Source organism: Dermacentor variabilis, chromosome 6 (genome assembly GCF_050947875.1).
Source record: "Dermacentor variabilis isolate Ectoservices chromosome 6, ASM5094787v1, whole genome shotgun sequence".
Taxonomy (NCBI): domain Eukaryota; kingdom Metazoa; phylum Arthropoda; class Arachnida; order Ixodida; family Ixodidae; genus Dermacentor; species Dermacentor variabilis.
In genome coordinates this window covers 768,126-787,643 of record NC_134573.1, presented here as the reverse complement: position 1 = coordinate 787,643, position 19,518 = coordinate 768,126, and the positions used below count along the sequence as shown (strand labels likewise).

Here is a 19,518-nt window from a genome sequence, read left to right as displayed (position 1 = left end):
CCAAAAAACAGATTCGAAACCGAAATTCGCGTCATCCTTTATTGCAAGAATGCGTACATCGTGATTTACATAAGTCGCGGACTTAGCGATCGCTTTCTGTAAACTTAATATTAACGTACCACCTTCATAAAGCCATCAGGTATGCGTTTTTAGATAAGAAAGCATAAGGTGACCTGTACTTGCTTTCAGCTCTTTCAATAGTAATTGCGCTGGCCACATTGACCAGTAGCAACAGGGCGGCGCCCTAGAGGTTCCCACTTTTCCGGCCCAGCTTTTCCTCTAGAGTTGTTCTACTAACTCTATGCTTGCAGCGACCAGGTACACTCTCGATCGCCAGTCTCTTGTAAATGAGATTGACACATGATAACAATAAAAGTTGTATTTTGCGCTGAAAAATATAAAATATTTGTTGTATATTTTTAGAGCTAATATTTACCGAAGCCTCTCTTGTAGCCATACTCGGAACGTCTGCTCTCGAGGTTAATTATGCGTTTGTGTGACATTTGCTATGATGTCTCGCGTCTACTTGTCGTGAGCGCACCGGAGCAAGTGGCTGATTGAGGCGGTCCGTCAGCATTTGTCGACGAGGTAAGCGAGCGACAGTTGTGAAAAAGCACTAAAAGTTGCGTCGAATTGAATAGTGATAGCTCTGCCGGGCGAGCAACGCCTCGAAATGGAAACGCGGTCCGGCGGATCCTTCGAATCTTGCGGTCGGCGCGCGTTCGAAGTCGCCGCTGCATGTTGGCGCGTACTAGTACATTTTACGGCTTGCGTCGCTTCAGTATACGCAGCTGCTGCGCCTCTCTCTACCCTCGGAGTGTTACGTGGGCGACGATCGTCGAGCGGGAGCCGCCGCCGCGCCCGGCGAAGACTCGCGCCGCCGCGACAAACCTCCTCCCATACACACTGCCGTTTGTTTACGCCTGGCGTCCGTGAAATTGGCCTCACATTATATTGCTTCGCCATTTCCCAGCAGCTGCCGTATTTTGTTGGTGTCGCCGCGGTCAAATGCGAAAGCGTGCCCGCGTACCGCCTTCTCCCTTGCCCGGCTCTGGTACGGATCGATGCCGTCAGCTGGTTCGCCCGCCCTGTGCAGGACACCGCGCCTGTCTCCTCTGCAGGCGTTTCATCACGTCGCTGTAGGACGAGGAGGTGGTGAAGGTTAAAGAAAAAAAAAAAAACAAGGTTAGTTTCGTTGACATTATGGCGTGATAGAGCGGCTCTCCTTTGATGCATGCCATTAAAAGCAATGTACAATTAAACTTCCTTGATGCGAGATTTTTTTTTATTACAATTGCGAAAGCTTAAAATATTCCTGAAACAAAATAGATAGATGGACAGGATTTTATTTCAACCAAAAAATAAAGGTGTGAGCTTAGCGACCGACATTATAATAGGTTCTTCAAGAATTGAGCTTGTTCAGTCTGCGAAGACGTTAGGTGTCTTTTTTGACAGCCATATGTTATCGACTAATCACATTGACTTCCTTGGAGGCAAACTTGCGCAAGTAGCTGGGGCGCTCTTCAGCTTAAGACCGCTGCCACGCAAGGTCAAACTTCTTTTGTACAACGCTCTCTTCCTGAGTCATGTACACTACTGCTGCCTCGTGTGGAGTACGACGTCTGCTACAAACATAAACCGGTTATTCTTGCTTCAAAAAAAGGCAATACGTAGTATCTGTAATGCTCCAGTAGACGCTCACACTGCACCTCTATTCAAACAGTTGAATTTACTCACACTGCATTCTCTGTTGCAGTTGAGGCTGTTACTAGCCTATTGTAGAGAAGCAAAACAAAGCCAGTCATGCATCACATCGTTAGCACGACTAACTAGAAACAGAACAGAATACAGTACACGGTCACCTGAACACTGGTATGTGCCGCACCCTCGCACTATGCTCTTCAAATGTTGTACCATCGCTTACCACGCCTATTAAACACGCTTAAATGTAATAACATAGATGTCACTTCCTGTCTTGTATCGCATTTATATGAGCATTTCAGTGACATTTGAAGACTATTTAATGGGTTATTTGTGACTGGTTTTTTTTTTTTTTTGAAGTAGACTGTCGTCACACATCTCAATTTGATATTAGCCTCTGTCAAATCATGTCTTATTCTTTCCTACAATGATTACCTTGTTCTATTGCTGCTTCTTTTGTACAATACTGTACACTGTGGTTTCGCGTAGTTTTTATGATTTGTAATGTTTTTCTTTCTTTTTTCTTTTTTCTTTTTTTTTTCATTACACTTCTATTTGCTGGCATACTGTCTAAGCCAACTTGTCATTGTTTTTTTTTCTTTCGCTTATGTATTTTTGTCGGTTCTAAATCAGTGCCTGTGCCTTCTGCTACTGCCCTCAGACCGGGTTTAAGGCCCGTCAAGTTGCTGCGAGCAACTTTTTCCTTAAATCCCCCCATAAATTGTATGTTTATGGAAATAAAGGCATTTGTATTTGTACCTAGGTGCTGACTCTCGCATAAAACAGTACTCTGTAAAAGATCTCCGTAGCAAGTGCAAAGTGAAACATAATTCATATCCGATGAGCGTGTGTGATAAGTAATTGAATTTGACAATGCAGAAAATGCTTGCCGTATGCTTGCTATGTTGTCAGATGACAGTGTTTTTTTTTATTATTTGTTACCCTCAGCGCCACTTGGCATTTGGAGTGGGTTTTTATACAAAACAATTGAACGAAAGCAGTCAGTGCAGTTACATAATATAAATAAAGCATTCTGATGGTGCCTTGAAATTAATTTTTCATGAACGTGGTGAGATTTTGTACACAAGCAAGAAGGGCGACACATGGGTGGGTGCATATACTAAGGCACCTTCAGAATTGCTAACACACGCGGAGAAGATCAAGCAGCATAGTCGCACAATAGTTGGGTACAGTGTGCACAAGACGACCCACTGCTCCTTCACTTTTCATCAGCTGTGAGTCGCATGAATGACGAACTCAAGTTGCGTTGCTGATTGGGTTCCCCGATTGTGAGTGAATGAGGTAGACAATGATGAAAATGGGCATAAACTGAGGTTTGTTAATAGGTGTGAACAGTATTACTGCTGAAAGTTTTGGCCATGTGTGTTGCTTTCATTGGTGAAAGTTTTTTATGCTGGCGCTACATGGCAAATTTTCATGTAGTAGTGTGGCCCAGTGAAATTTGTGCCATTGCTGGTCTGGGGTAGAAGCCACCAACAGTGGAGACTGCAGTCTTGTGACACGAAGTTAGGTTCCTTGCGAAACCACCACCAGGTGGTGCTCTTGCATCTGGTGACAGTATAATAACAAGAGCTGGGCGGCCCAAAGGGGACGCTCATAACATCCATCCATCCACATGCAAAAAAGAGAGAACCAGATGCAAAAGGCACTGGTGCTGACAGATTTCTACTGGAAAGCCGAAGACAAAAATTCTAAGTACACCGCCACACGGCTAGATGAGGTTCCCATTAGACTGATTAATGAACTACGACCAAAAATTAAGGAAGTTCTGTTGAAAACAGTCAAAGACTAACAGATAGATGAATACCAGAAAGTTGGCGACAAAGTAGACTGAATTTAATTTATAAAGGTAAGGGGGGAGAAATATAGAATTCACTCATATAGACGGTTGACCAGACAATACATAGGTTAGCAATGCAGGCAATCAAATTAAAGCTGAAAGCATGGGGAGAGAATAATGGCATCTTGGGCCAAACTTCAGGATGTCCTCACAATAAGTAGGCGTCTAGATAACTTATTTGTCCTTACTCAGTCTATTGAACTATCCAGAGTAGAAAGGAGACCGTTACATGTTGCCTTTCGGACATTACAGGAGTGTACAAGCATAGACTGCAACATTTTGTGGCATATTCTGGAAGCAGAAGGCTTAGGTGACGATTGTCTACAGCTTTTGAGAGAGATTTACCTAGAAAATACCATTTGCGTTGAATGAGAAGGGCTGAGGAGCGAGGAGAAAGTTGAGATCGACAAGGGACTGGGGGGGGGGGGGGGGAGGCAGAGGTGCCCCTTATCCCTACTGCTGTTTATGATGTACATGGTGACGATGGAAAGGGTGCTACAGAGAAGTAATATTGAGTTTAATCTCTTGTACATACAGGCAGCTACAGCAGTAGAGCAGCAGCTTTCAGGTTTGTTTTATGCGGATGACATTGTGTTGCTAGCTAACAAGCAAAGTGATATGCAACGTCTGGCTAATATCTGTGGACAGGAAGGCGAGAACTTAGGTCTGAAATTTAGCGATAAATAATCAAGTGTTATGGTATTCAAAGAAAACAGTGAACAGAACAGGAAATACCCCGTGCAACATAATATAGATACCTTGGTATATGGATAAAGGAAGGCAGTAGATGTATGGAAACACAGGAAAAAACAATAACAGTAAAGGGGAAGATAAATGCGGCCACAATGAAGCACAGAGAGCTATGTGGATACAATAGGCACGAGGTGCTCCGGGGTATGTGCAAAGGTTTGATGGTTCCAGGACTTTCACGTGGAAATGCGGTTGTTTGCTTGAAATCAGTGCTACAATCAGGACTCGATGGCAACCAAACGTCAGTGGGACGCCTCGCATTGGGCGCTCAGGAAGGCTACAAATGAAGCCATGCAGAGTGATGTGGGTTGGACTAGTTTTGAAGGGGGGAAGCTCACAGTAAAATTGATTATAAAGAACAACTGAGGAGTATGGAAGCAAGTAAATGGGCTGGGTGAGTGTTCAGGTATTCATACAGAAAAAACATTGGTTCACAGTGGAGGAAAAGAACTAGGAAGCTTACCAGCAAGTATACAACCTGTATGGTGAGCAACATGGCAATAAAGAAAAATCTGAGAGGCTGAGACAACCTTATAGGTGGCAGCAATGGAAAAGAAACCTGCTATGAGTAACTACCTAAGAGGAAAAAATGAAATCAGGAAAGAAACAATTTATGATAACTCAAAGGGAATCTCTACTTTTCGAAGCGAGATTAGGCTGTCTTAGAACATGCACTTATAAAGTGAGGTACAACAAGGAAGAAAAAGTATGTGCTTGCAGTGGCAAAGCTAGGGAAACTATGGAGCATGTTTTATGTTAGAATGTGAAGATATCTGCCCAGCAGTCTATTTAGGCACCTCGGGCCTCCTTGAAGCCCTTGGGTTGAGCGAGAGCAGGGGGAAAGTAAACATGTCTGCAATAGCCATTAGGAAGAGGCGTTTGGAAGACTGTTAGAAGTACGGAAACGACAAACAGTGGAGGCGTACAAAAATAAAGTTCATAATAGGGGTTCAGAAAGTTTGGTTATGGGAATGCATTGTGGATTTTTCTTTGCTTTTCTTTTTGACCATAGCTAGGACATTATACAATATAATGACAAGGGCTTGGTGGTGCAACCCAGCAACCCCGTTTCAAAGGGGACATGCGTAGCCTCCATCCATCCAGCAAAAGCACAAGCAGTAATAGTGTCTGCTTTGTCACTTTCAGTGAAACCACATATTGGTGGTGCTTAGAAGAAAAACAAATTTCTAATTGCTCACTAAGTAGTTTGGCATAGTATTTGGTGATTTAAAGGGTATGTCTAGCAGGTCAAGAGCGCATCCAGATCAGCCAGCTAAGAAGATGGTGGAGATGATGACGCATGTTTGTGGCGTGAGCAAGATATAGCTGTTCCTACACTCCAGATGCAGGCATGAGTTTGCTTGACCTACCACCTGGCTGGTGCCAGCCAGGCATTTGATATGGTCCTTGTGCTGCTGTTATGCCACATGGTTGATTTAATCAGCTTAAGGCACAGGTTCACCTAGGCCATGTGGTATTGCCACCTCTGCCCTGTGGTGTTTATCAAGAAGTGGCCTTCGCAGAGCCATTTGGCAACAGCATGAATGCATGTGCCTCCAGCAGCTCCTCTCTACTGAACGGTGGTTTGAATAGCAGCCTTTGCAAGTTCTCAGCAGCATGTGGTGGCTTTAGCATACCTGATAACTCTGCTAAATTTTGTGTAATGTTTACGAATTCAGTCATGTTTTATGAATTGACTGTTTCATTTTCATGAAAAATAACTTGTGTTTCCGAATTCTCGTTGGTCTCCAACAGTACCCTCAGACGTGTTCCTTATGACTAATGTTGGACATTGGGCCTGTTGGTGTGTCATACTGAAGGCCTTGAAGGCACAGCACTGCGTGTGTGTGTGTTGGATGGCCCACACCTAAGGCGTTCAGCACCTTCTGAATGTGGAGGGACACCTGAGGCATACTTCCTTTGAAAAAGCATTTCCTGGAGCAGGCTAAATCCACGGAAAAAGTCACTATGATCTAAAAAACATGCTTCTCAATTTGTGCTATTTCAAGTTTGCTGCTGCATCTAAAGGTGAATCATCTCTAATGTATTCCACAAAAAGTGTGTGCTTGTGGCAAACTTCAAAGTAGGTGTGCGCTATTCCCTCCCTTCCAGTGTTGTGCCTTCCAGTGTTGTGCACGGAAGTTGGCATGTATGCTTTATAGGGGTATTACTCAAGCTCGCGCGGGCACACCTGACCCTTCTCTGGATCACACAGCGCCAGCAGAGCGGCAGTCACTCGCTAGCTCTTTCACAGCGGCCCTAAAAGTCAAAGCTGTGACCCCTAACCCACGGTTCACAGTGAGTTACGACCACGGCTGGTTCAGGCCAGAGGGACAGGGTGAGTCTCAGACTTAAGGTGTTTATTCACCTAATAGTACAATACCGACAGAGCAACAACAGCAAACACAAATAGAAATACAAAACCACAGCGGCGGAGTGTTCCACACATCTGAGGCGAAAGAAACCGTACAATGCTGGAAACCACAAAAGAAGCTGATACAGGTTCAGCTCACCCAGAGTGGATCCGCGCTTGGGCCCTGGGGCGGTCAGTCGCTCACAAAGGCCGAGCGCTGCAGGGGGACGGCGTTTGGCGGTCGCAGTGGCTGAAATGAGATGCGGCCAGTCGCAAGCTCCTCAGCCCAAAGACAAAGATGCATTGGGGGAATAGCGCTTCTCCCCGAGTGCCGGAGATGGAGTCTTCCCGGTTCCAAGAAAGGGAAAGGAGAGAACGGGGTGCCTTGGGCTGCGGCGTCGCGGCCAGGCGCGAAGAGCAGCGGGAACGGCGAACGTGCCTTCTCCCCGCTACTCTCCGCGAGCGAGCACGTGATTATCGCGTGATAACTGCGTGGCCGCTCCGGAGATATCGGGATGCGCGTGCGATCCCACAGCTTTTAGACAAGACCAACACTAGCATGCCTCACACCATTTTCAGCGAGTTCAGTCAGAAGCATGCTGGCTGTGACCGATCACACCCTAGCATGTAGTCCTCCTGTTTCTTCCATGCTGCTTTTTTGGCAGTGTGTGAACCCGACCACATGCTGCAGCTGGGCACAACATGACCATCATCCAGCACTGGGACCCCGCCTACATGTTTGTCATGAGGGCTATTCCAGAAGACGACTGCCACCTGCACGCACTGTTCAAACACCTGCTGCAAAATGACCTCTGAGCTGTAGTCATCTCTTCATTGGGACTGTTGTCTCATGCTCAACTAGTTTTGTACCTTACTGTGCAAAGCTGCTGCTCACCAGGCCTCTTCACAGCACAAGCCCCGATCTTTAGAAGCCGTGGCCGGCTTTATCGCTCCCGGTTAAGGTGCTCCTCCTCCATTTAAGATTAGGCACAAATCACTGCCGAACCATGGCAACTATGCCAATGGCAGGAGTGTGAAGTTCTTGACTGCTTACCCACGGTGCTACTGGGTTGTTTGGCAGCTGTTTTCGGTGCTCCATTTCAGTTTGCTAGTAACTTGTTTTCTTCCAATGATGTGCCAGCCCTGCCACAGCACCTACGGGATGGTGCCCGATTGCACCTTGCCTCTCTGTGTGTAACACTTTCGTGCACCCCAACCTTGCATCTTTCGCTGGTGTGATGCCATCGAGGCATCATAAGGCTACAGTGGGCCATTTCGTATGTTTTGACATCCAATAGAGTCGGCTACCGTTCTGTTGAGAGCCCAAAGGGCGGTTGACAGTCTGAATCGCATGTAACTAGCCTGCTTGGAGATGCATGCTTTACCCATGGTCCTTTGCACCGTCAGTTTGGCATGTGCCAGGGGCTGTGTCTATTTCGATGTCTACGCCCTGTAGCACCCACCCATGGCAGGTCAGTGAGGATTGACCTGTTAAGAGGAGGACAATAACGACACTGATGGTGGATTTGTTTTGGAAAACAGGTCTTGTGCTAGTGTGCTGTTCCTACAAGTACTTTGCCAGTGCAGAAATACTTTTTGTGCGGTAATCTCTGTGGTCCAGCAAGTGTGGTATATTGACGTGGCAGAGTTTGCCATGGTTAGCATTTTACGTTATTCGCGATCCCTCCTGGTGCTACTACTGTTCCATACTGATCAAGACTAGCTTGATAAACAAGGGTTGAGACAGTTCTATTTGGCCGTCTTGTCAAATAGCTCACACTTGGGAAAAAATTGCCTGATGGTGGGCTCGATGCCAGCACGGCAGCCAGGTGCTTTAACCATTAGGCCACAATCACATGTTTACTTCTATCGGGCTAGCACCAACTACCGCTCTATGTATGCCCACCCGTTACAGGCCTAAAGAATAGTTGAGATGGTTCCGTCACTGCGTGTGTAGGCCTTGCTTTTCAAATCCCATACTGTGCCAGAACCGATAGAGGCCACTATGGAAGAGCTAGCATTTGGGTATGCCACCCCAAGTGCATTCCACCAGCATTTCAGAACCAGATGTCTGTGTACGCACTAAAATAAGTTGGCACTCTGCCCCTCTATCTTTTAGACAAGTGGAGCCGATAAGCGTTGCTGACCCTCATGCAAGCTGTGGCAGTGGTTGAGGGCAAATCGTGGCATGCTTCTGTCTTGCATCACTGTTTGCGCTTGGACTCGGCACGATTGGCCAACTTGCCCAAGCATCCGGTCCAGTCTTGTGATGGCCACACTTTTCATGATGTTATACTGGTTAAGCTGTTATGAGTGAAATCTGCATTTGAGGAACGAAATTTTGTGTAACATTTACTATCTGTCTGTGAGATGCTTTAACATAATGCTTATGGGTTGGCATCCTCAGTCGGCCATATTGCTCATGATGTACAAAGCTTGTAGCAATCTGTGATGCTACAGCAGCTAAAGTGTGAGCAGTATCTATTCCCCACAAAATTAAAGCGATATGCTCAGGCAGTGAGAGGCAACTTTGCATGCCTGTGCCACAGGCCCCATGCAGGAACCATGGACTGGTAATAGAGGCAGACGTGCAGTGCCCATGCAGGGTTTGCTTTTGCAGGTTTGTATTTTTGCTTACAAACAGGGTCTTGGATGATTATGTCATATCAAATCCTCCTTGTAGAAGGAGGGGGAAGTGCTCAGTGTCAAATGTTCCTAGGAGCGGGAGATGTCCAGGAGTCGTCTGGGCCACCTGAAGCCGTGCTGCGCTTGGTGCGAGGACAACCGCAAGGATCTGAGGCACGCCATAACCGTTGGCCACGTGCGCAAGGAGTTCTGCTCTGAGAACTGCTTGCACGAGTTCAAGCGTGTCTATCTCAAGGTAGGAGACCCGGTTGCTGCCTTGCGTGAGCCACGTCAGATAAGCGTTTTGTACTTTGAGCAGAAGGCTCTTGTGTGGCCGGTAATAATGATGTTCACTTGAGTTGAAAATGATGTCTGCAAGGATGTCTGCCTTCCAACTCTCATCTTGGTTTCCCTTGATCACTGGAGGCTTATGGGCCTCTTCGCTTATCAGTCACTGACAGTCCCACACTGCTTGGGACGTCTGTCCCACATTCGATTTTCTCGAACAACTTCAGAAGCTTCACCCACCAATCCGAGAGCTGCCAGAATCACATTCGTTTTTCATGGACTGGAAGTCGCGAACTGTTCGTGGACTCTCCGAGCTGTCAGCAGATTTTTTCTCGGACAAGCGCAAGCATCTAGCAGGCGACGGTTTTCTTAAAGGGCCCCTCACCAGGCCCCATAGCAAATTTTGGTTATATGCTGGAAGTTGTTACATGTCCTCTAGGGAACGTTCTGCCGCAAAAATTTTCAAAGTCGGCTCGTTGATAGCCAAGATAGAAATATTTCAGTGCTGCGAACCCACGATTTCAGCAGGCGGGCTCCACTGCCAAGCAAGATGCTCTCTCCACTCTCCCTGTCTAGCCTACGCAAATGAAATTCCTTCCCTGTGTTCTCCCATACCAGCCCTCGAGGATCGCATGACACATACGTAACAGGCCCCGCCTTCATTTTTTTTCCTCCTCGCTTTCTTTTTTCTTCCTGCGCTACACATTTCCGCCGACCGTGCCGCGAGCGAGCTGTTGTCTCGTTCACGCAGCGCACGATTTTGCGTGGCTGTGCACAAGGAAACATGATTAGTGGTATAATTCAGAACAATCGGATCGCAGAGTGCGAACATGCGCTGGAACATGGTAGAAAATGCCATAGTATCGGTACCTGAGCACGTAACCGCGCGACCATGGGAGCAAGCAGACAAAGCAGAAGTACATCTCTCTTGCTTCAATGCAAAGTAAAACAAAAAACATGCAGACATTCTGTTTGTGTGTTTTATTATGTCTCTAAACTTCAATTCGTCAATTCAAGCAACAGATTGCACAGATAACAGATGATGTCTTGAATAATTGTCGAAGACGCGTGTCACCACGAATGACGTCACGCCTACGTAGGCGCAGGCGTAGGGCCGATTCGCTGCAAGTGAAGAGGGAAATGGCATTCGGATTGAAATTTTAGGCCTTTCTGTGGCACGTAGCGATGTAATTCTTTGGAAACACAATCGTTGGTGCATTGTATGCTCTGTGCTTGTCAGCTCAAAATGGCCAGACCTGCTGAGGGGCCCTTTAAAGACACGTGCAGTGTTCGATGCTATGTTTTGTAAAGATGCCGTGTGTTTCTGCATACTTTGCGTGTTCCGGATGGCAAATATTGTGCGCTCAACTATCACCTCTGTAATATTGATGGTTTGTGTGCCATCACGCGAGTTTTTCACAAGTTTAATTACTGCAGCTCTAACCTTCACGTTCTCGAAGAGAGATGCACGACAATCAGACACACATGCTAGCTTTTCTTTATGTGTTTTGCGGAATCTGTCGTGCTCATTGCTGTATGCGTAGCAAAAGTGTAGATTTCTCTTTTCAGGTGAGTGAAACTGGTGTGTGAGGAAGCTCATTACATTGCATGTGGCTATTTCATGCTGGTAGCTGGTGCAGCGTACAGTCGGAGCTTCACCTATTGCTGTTGACATATATGTTGATCTTTTCTGTTGCCAAGTTCGAGCTTTTGCTTTTTGACGTCTAGTATTAGTAGATGGTGTGTATGCGCTTTGTCCTAGACACGTGTCAGGTCTTTACTAGACGGTGTCACGAGCTTTGAGGATATCAGTGGGTGCTTTCTGCATGAACAGCGACGTGGCACAACCGCTATTTTGCCTATGTCCGTGGGTAAATTCCGCTCAAATTTCGCAGCCAATGAGCCAGCTTAATTAGAGTGGTTATGGGGCACGAGGAGTGAGAGCGTGACATGAACTGCACTTTGCAAACACATTCTATTCGCTCAGGCTGCTATTCCACTGTGCAAGCTTTAATGTTTGTTTAATGGTTGTTACGGTGACATGGCATCTGAGACTTGTTTACCTAGTCCTGTCTGTGCAATGTATCCCTTCTTTATATATATGTTTCCATATGTGTATTAAAGATCAATTGTGAGTGAGCGCATGTGGTGTGTGTTCCTTTTCTACATCCAGTGTCTTTCTTGTGCTCTAAGTTTTCTGAGACTCCACCGTTTCGGAGACCACACCAATGAATCAGTTGGGTAGGGGGCTATCTATGAGTAGCTAAGAGCAGATGATGGCAGCCAGGCGAGTGGCTTCCGATCACGGTGCCTTTGAACGAAACCTTGGACAATCCCCATCAGCTGGATCATGTGACTGTGATGTGCTCTTCGGTTGGGGCTAGTCAGACCGGAAGCCCTAGATGGTTCGCAGAGAGTCTGGGATTGCATAATCAAAGAGGCCCAACGGTACATTCAAGTGGTTCCTTATTTTGCTCCTAAGGTTACCAAAGGGAATCTGGTGCTGGTGTCAGTGCGTGCTGCCAGTGACGAGTTTTGTCCTAAATGCAGGGTGTCTACCAACCAAGAAAACCGGGAATTTTCAGGGATTTTGAGTAGTCTGGAAAAACTCAGGGAAAACTCAGGGAATTTGTGCTTCTATCAGGGAAAATTAGCTGTAATTTTATTGAAACGGTCGAAAGTCAAGGTAATGCTGGCTCGAGTAACAGGCAGGAATCGTAATGAATCATCTTTGACGCCCTGTCGTCGGCTGGAGGAGTTGCTAATGTACAGTCAAGGACCGACTTTCCGGATTCTCGATAATTTGGACGGCTTCGCGGCATCGCCACGTACCCTGTAGAGTCAATGTACCAGAACGTCTGAAATTTCAAACTTAAGAACTCTTCGCCGTCCGATTTCCTGGAGGTTTTGCCGTGACCGCAGGTCCAAAATGGCATTAATCAAAGCTTCCACCTCTGCCATTTTGATTACCTTGCCGCCTCGAACCGGCGCTCTCGCACGCAGATCCGCTGGCAGCCGTAGCCACCGCGGCGGCAAGGCTAGGCCTAGATGCTTCGACGTTTGCTATGAAGCTTCTTGCCGTTGGATGCCGTGTTTTTTATTGAAAGAAGTCGCAGCTGTTAGCAATGGCACGGACTCCGCCTTTGTGGTTCTCGCGATTGGCTTAGAAGCTTGGAAAGCATGGTGCGTTGCATAATGCCGGTTACCGAAAGTTAGCTTTGCCTCCGTACACAAATGTTCCTTGGTGAAGTTTACGCAAAAGTACTGCAGTGAAGCATAACAAGCGCGGGAAGGGGCTATTGCCATTGGACACAGTATGTATTGCTTAATTATACACGCGTGCACCCGGTATTGTCTGTCACAGTACAAGCACTGATATGCCTTATACATGTACTGGCAGGCCTTCACAGCGTTTTCGAATGTGCCTGTGGCGGTTTGAGCCCTTAAGAGCAGTAAATGACATGCATTTATTTTTTCCAACTGGCCGATTTTTCTGACGTTTTTGCAGCCCCTAGGGAGTTTGAAAAATCGGACATGGACTGTGCAACTGACCAAGAAGGGGCTTCAAGTGGTCTGTGGGGCGAACGAGTAGCGGAAGGAGGACAAGAACAAAAAGGACCTACGCATTGAGGAATGAACGGGAAAGGAAGCGGGCTGCCGCCGTTTTGAAGGAGTTGAGAGATAGAAAGAGAGTGAACTTTAATGAGAACCAGCAGTTATGTGTTCTGGGCCTAGCCCTCCCACGATGAAACGTTGAGGTCTTGCCTCTTCGCCGCTTCGTAGGTCTGCTGAGCTCAAAAAACAAAGCGTTGGCTGATGCCAAGATGCAGGTGTCCGTCATCCAAACCAAAATAAACCTTTAAAGCAGTGAAACACAACACTGAGGCGTCATGCCCGGGCTGAGAGTATGTCAGGACAGTTGAGGTTGACTTGCGAGTTGTTGAGAATCTCAATTGTGACAACGTTCGGGCCTCATACCACTGAGCTTGCTATCAGTTGATAGAAATAGCTCCTATTCGAAAATATTTGCTTCTGTATGCATCTCCACTTTATTCGTATTTGAGAATGTCAGACTCGATTTGCAATATTTTTCGAAGACATTTTAATTTGCTCTGCATTTTACTAACCCCTCCCTTCTATTCTGTTTTTGAATAACATAAACACTTCTCCTTAGTATTCAAATTGGACTAAGTCGTTTTGTTTTTCGTATGCTTACTAGACAGTGACAGCATCGGGTGATATTTTTTCAGTCCATCTTGACATAAAACATAGTTCTGCATCACTCAGGAAATTTCGCAAAGGTACTCAGGGAAAACTTGGGAAACTCAGGGAATTTGGAAGTGTCAACTTGGTAGACACCCTGAAATGGCAGCAATAGAAGTTCTCCGTCAATTGTGTGACTATACTCGGTTCCACACATGGCAGTCAACACTGGAAGCTGTACAGGAAGTTCGGTCAAGAAAAGTTACCACTCCGTGCATTCCATGCTTTGCTATGTGCCAACCAGCATTCGCTTGTGCGAGCATGCACGTGAGGCTCCTCACGATGGGTTGCAAATAAAAAGCCTGAAAGGAACAACATAATTAAAAATTATCTAAAACAACATATTTGCAGCTGTATACCACAGTTTATGTTTGTTTCTAAGGATTGAAACTTGTTTAGTTCGATTGCTAAGCCTATATAAAGAACAGTTGCGCACAATTGCAATAAAAAAACATTCAACTACAGTGAAACCCCATTAAACTGTAGTTGGCTGGAGCTCGGAAAAAGTACGTACAAAGCAGTAGTACTGCCTAACCAAAATAGCATGAGATCGCCCACTTACCTGTCAAAAACGGAACTCGGAGAGAGTGCGATGCAAGGGGAAAAAAGGCATGCAGTATTTATTCACTTTGTATGACAAAAGCGTTATTTTTGTTTGATGCTGCCACGGCCTAGCAGCGACGACAGCGGCCTCAAACTTACTGAAGCTGCGAGCCAGCTTTTCAGCCAGCCCTTACTAGGCAAACACTCACATGGCAGATTTTTCGTTGGCGTTGCATGTTCTCCATGCACGCAGGCGGTAGTGCTGCAGAAGTCGCGGGGCGCCTTCTTCATTGCGGAATGCTGTTCTCGTCGCGACAGTTGTAGTCATGAGGCTGACATAACGCGCAGCTTCTGCCACTGGCGTGCCTGAATCGCCCATGCTGTTGCTTTCCGTGTCATCCTCATTACTGTCGCTAGTCGACACTTCGGCAACAACAGAGGCAACGATGGCGAAAAGTTGAACCTTGTAGCCGACATCTCTTCGCGGTCGCAGCAGCGCTGCCAAGCAACTTCTTCGCATTCCAAATGCCACACACAATAGTCAACAGTAGATCCCTGTCGCGTTCCAGTGCCGACTTCTTCGTGCCATGTTCGATAGCACGAACAATGTCTAATTTTTCTTTTATGCTCAGCACCTGGCGTATTTTTTATCCGAGCTTCGGCATGAAGCGAGTCTGCACGACACCACAACGCTTTGGCATGCCGCCGAAATGATGTTGATGTGGCTTCACACACAAACGCACAGGGCGCTTGGAGGCCGTTCTGATCTCTGAAGCTTGTTGTCCTGCTGGTCCGCCTGATGGAGACGACGCAACGTAGTGTTTGCGCAATGAAAAGTGGAAACACTGCGTGTTAACCGATACGTACGCATTAAGCTGGTGCGGTTTATGCGGATACAAAACACATTATGTTCAATGGCCGCTGACTCGGGGATTTGACTTTACTACTTTTAAAACGAAACTACTGTTTAAGCGGGTACGGTTTAACGAGGTTTTACTGTATATCCCAGTGCGAACAAAGCCTCTGCAAAAAGTCTCTCTAGTCTCCACAGCGTTGACCACTATGTATGGAACTGAGAATAAGAAAATGTTGCTACATGCTGCACCAAATAGTCTCTTTTTTATATATATTTCACCAAGCTTGTTGCACGTGCCTATTAAAAAGGCCACAACATGACTCAACCTGCTTGTCCGCACTACAGGCTAAAGCTTAATAGCACCAAAACATGAATTCATGGGTACGACATGCACTCAAGCCAAGCCAGTTGCGTATTTGGCTGTGGTGGCTCAAGTAACTGTGCCAACATGCTCAACTGTTTGGGGGTAATTTCGGAGGTTACACACAGGAAGGTCGAGGATGGAGGGAGAACAAAGTGATAAGTGTACCAAATATATAGATACTGCTCTAGAGTCACCGTGGATCTTTGAAAGCTGAAAGGCAGTTTTTTGATAAGCATTGCTGTGACATAATATACAGTTTCATTTACGCGGACACAGAGAAAACTAATTGAAATGCAAGCCATCCGACCTAAGCTTTGGCTGGTATTTTGTTTTTGTGTAATGCTTGCCTATTAATTTGCTATTTATTCTGCTATTTCATAATTTGGTCACATTATTTTTTATCTATACGACACTTTAACACACCCTTGTAACATTATTTTCACTTCTGACAGTGCTGGATTCTCTGGTCGTGTTGTAATGTGTCAGTGTAATTCATGCTTTTTATTTGATGTGAACAATAACATAAATGAAGTGATGCATCATTTTGAGAGCACAGTACATCTTTCGAAGAAGCTGTGCCTTGAAAGGCACAACATCTTGTTTCTTTCACAGGTAGCTGTGAAAGGCAGCTCTTTCACAGAGCTTGAAAGATTTAAAGGGTATGTTCAACGGTACATTGAAAGATGCACTGTGCTAGCGGCTTAGGATCAATGCCATCTTTACTAGACACCTGTCATGTTGCTGGTTCTATCATGGCAGCAGCAGCAGTAGAATTTATTCGTTTAGTACCTCGTTTTCGGTTCACCGAAAATGAAGTTCTAGTTCAGTTCAGTTTTATTTGAAGAACTACAAAATGTTTTGTGAACTGGTTCAGCATTTTATCCTCTGGTAACGCGACACAGTCAACAGGAACAGTGATTTTTCCGCATACGCTAATTGTACCGAGAGGAAACAAAGATGGACCCCCCTGGCACATGTGAGACAGCAGCTGATGCTTATACCTGAATATCAAGCAAACATACTTAATGTTGTAATTTGTAGCAGGCATGCACATAGTGGCACATTGGTGTCACTAAAGTGACTCTTGCGATCCATACTCGCAGTCTTATGCAGTGGTGGGAATGCTGCATGCATGCTACAAATGAAACTGCGGCAAGTGAGCTGAATTCACCGCCAGATTACGGTCGCTACCACCTTGTGCGAAGAATGTTTTTACGTCTATTTTTACTTATCATATTCTGTATTTCAGCCACAAGGGCTTGTGGGGTTATTTGTATATAGCTGTTGCGGAATTCGTGCTTTATCACTGCACTTGCCAGCTAATTTTTTGTACACATGATTTTGGGTATGGGCCCAATTATTTGACTCTGCCAGTGGTAGCACCATCACCTACTTAATTAAACTGTAATAAATATTTCAGATGTCGCACAGTCAGTGTTTTAGTGAAGTGGAATGCCATGGACAGTGTGAGTGAACAAAGTTGCCGCTGTTCAGAATGTCACTTTTACCCTCGTCGTTGGCGAGGCAAATTTCCGGGTCTCAGTTTACATTTGGGCGCGACGAAGAGAAATGCATCAGTGGTAACCCACAAAACAGTGGTGGTTAAAACTCATGAAAGTTCACCACTGGCCAGAATGTTGGCGACCGTCAAACTGTTGGGCAGAGCTTGCTGCTAATATGTGCACACCAGGTATCGATGGACTGAAGATCGTGCCTAATGTCTGCCTCTATCGCATTAGCTGGCAACCAGCCAGAAACAGTCTGACTGTGAGCCTAACAGGCAGAATGGCAAAAACTCGCGAGCTAGACAGAAAGCTAGAAACTGAATTCGCAGAAGACTGCCTAAACCACCAGCAGCACACTGTCAAGGTAGCACGGAACTTGAGCACATCGTGGCGATGCGCTGCGTACATTGGGTTGCACAACTGGCAAGCACAATCACTTACATTACTTAAGTATCACGAAGTTTCTCAAGTGGACATTATTTTGCTGAAGCACAATACCGACTCAGTGTGTAGACAAGTTCTTTGTGCAGAATAAGTTCCGTTTTGTCTGTAATGTGTCTGTCAGGCATGTAAACAATGTTGGAATGCTATCACTTTACATTTAGTGAGATGTGAAAGCATCTTCAATTTCACTGTTTAGTTTATCTTGCAAATAGTTGCTAAGCACCACCACTGTTGTTCACAAGCAGCTATACAAGCTTTGCTTATAAAAGTCCCACAGGGTGTGGGATCTGCATGGTTCATACACTTCCTTGAAACCCTTTATTCATGGGCCCTTAATACTTCTTGAAAATGAATGTGCTCCTTGATTTCGTTGAAAACTCGAGTTGGGGGCGACTTCTAGACATTCAAAGTACCAAACTCCACATCAGTGCCATGCCGTGAACGCTATTGTGAAATGATCCCATGTTCTCTTTTGAGAGTTTTGCTGAGCAGTTGCAGCCTGGCATTTCCACAGCCACTGATAACAGGCTTCTTTAAATTGCCGTTGCTGTTGTGATGTTAGATGAAGCCAGATCAAGCAACCAAGGCATACCACCATTTTTCTTTTTTTGCTAGTTGGCTTACATTGCAGCCAATGTGGCTCCGTTTTTCGCAGCTTGAGCTATAGAAATGCCTGGAAAAAAGTAAGTTCCAGTTATTTGGCTTTAATGTGACCAATACATGTATCTTGGGGTGTAGCTAGAAACTACAAACCCTCATTGAGCAAAGTGTGTGGTGTGCCACAAAGCAATTGACATTCTACTTTGAAAAGCTTGAAGTGCCTAGGCTGTTGTGCCGCTGCTTAGCTATAAAGAAGAATGAAATTGTTTAGCACTGGTTCGCTGAAGTTTGTTTCAACCTCCTTAAATTTTGCATCGGATGTATGCACCCTGGATAAGCGTATCTTTATCTGCTTGTGTTCCTTGTGTCCTGCTGCCAATAAAAGAGGTCTGCCATTGTTCTATTAGCCTCAGGGCTGAAGCAGTAGTGGTACATTCTAGGCGGTTCTTAACCCTTCCTGAATCGCATATCTTGGGAAAATACGTTATCCCAGGATCGCATTTTTTTACTGGAGGTTTAAATTCTTTGGACTGTCCTATTTTAATAAGGAAACAAGCAAATTTTTAGGCTACGATAAAGTGACAAAAATGTTTTAATGTGTGTAGCCTTATACACAGTTTATTTTTGAATATGGATAAACTACAATAATAAATTTTTTACAGATGTAATATTTATACTACAGTGAAACCTCGTCAAACCGTAGTTGGCTGGAGCTCAGAAAAAGTATGTACTAAATGGTAGTACTGTTCAACCGAAATAGCATGAGATTGCCCACTTGCCTGTCGAAAACGGAACTCTGAGGGAGTGTGATGAAAGGAGAAAAAAAACATGAAGTATTTATTCACTTTGCGCGACAAAAGTGTTATTTTCGTTTGACGCTGCCGCGACCTGGCACGACGACAGCTGCCTCAAACTTACTGAAGCTGCGTGCCAGCTTTTCAGCCAGCCCCCTATTCTCGGCAAACACTCGCATGGCAGATTCCTCGTTGGCGTTACGTATTCACCGTGCAAGCGTACAGTAGTGCTGCAGAAGTCCCGGGGCGCCTTTTTCATTGTCGGGTGCTGTAGTTTGGAATAGTTACGTTACTGCACCCTGTTCTCGTTGCGACGATTGCATTCATGAGGCTGACGTAATAATGCACAGCTTCTGCCACTGTCGGGCCTGAATCGCCTGTTCTGTCGCTTTCCGTGGCATCTTCATCACTGTCGCTAGTCCACACTTTGGCAGCAACAAAGGCAACGATGGCGAAAAGTCGAACCTCGTAGCCGACATCTCTTCACTGTCGCTGCAGCACTGCCGAGCAACTTCTTCGCATTCCAAATGGCAGACACCGTAGTCAACAGCAGATCCCTGTCGCGTGCCAG

At 45.7% G+C, this 19,518-nt stretch overlaps 1 protein-coding gene across 3 annotated transcripts in view; it reads left to right on the top strand.

Annotated features, from left to right (window-relative positions):
* The first annotated feature begins 406 nt into the window (after window positions 1-406).
* The window catches only part of LOC142584566 (polycomb protein SCMH1-like), a 389,046-nt gene continuing 369,934 nt past the window's right edge, over window positions 407-19,518 (top strand). For 2 of the 3 annotated variants that reach the window (XM_075694674.1, XM_075694673.1), the window contains exons 1-2: window positions 413-588; window positions 9,385-9,546. In XM_075694674.1, the coding sequence (XP_075550789.1) occupies window positions 9,394-9,546 (153 nt within the window). In that variant the 5' untranslated portion in view covers window positions 413-588; window positions 9,385-9,393. Of the gene's footprint in view, window positions 589-9,384; window positions 9,547-19,518 lie in introns of all 3 variants that reach the window. The other variant, XM_075694672.1, reaches the window with a different exon arrangement.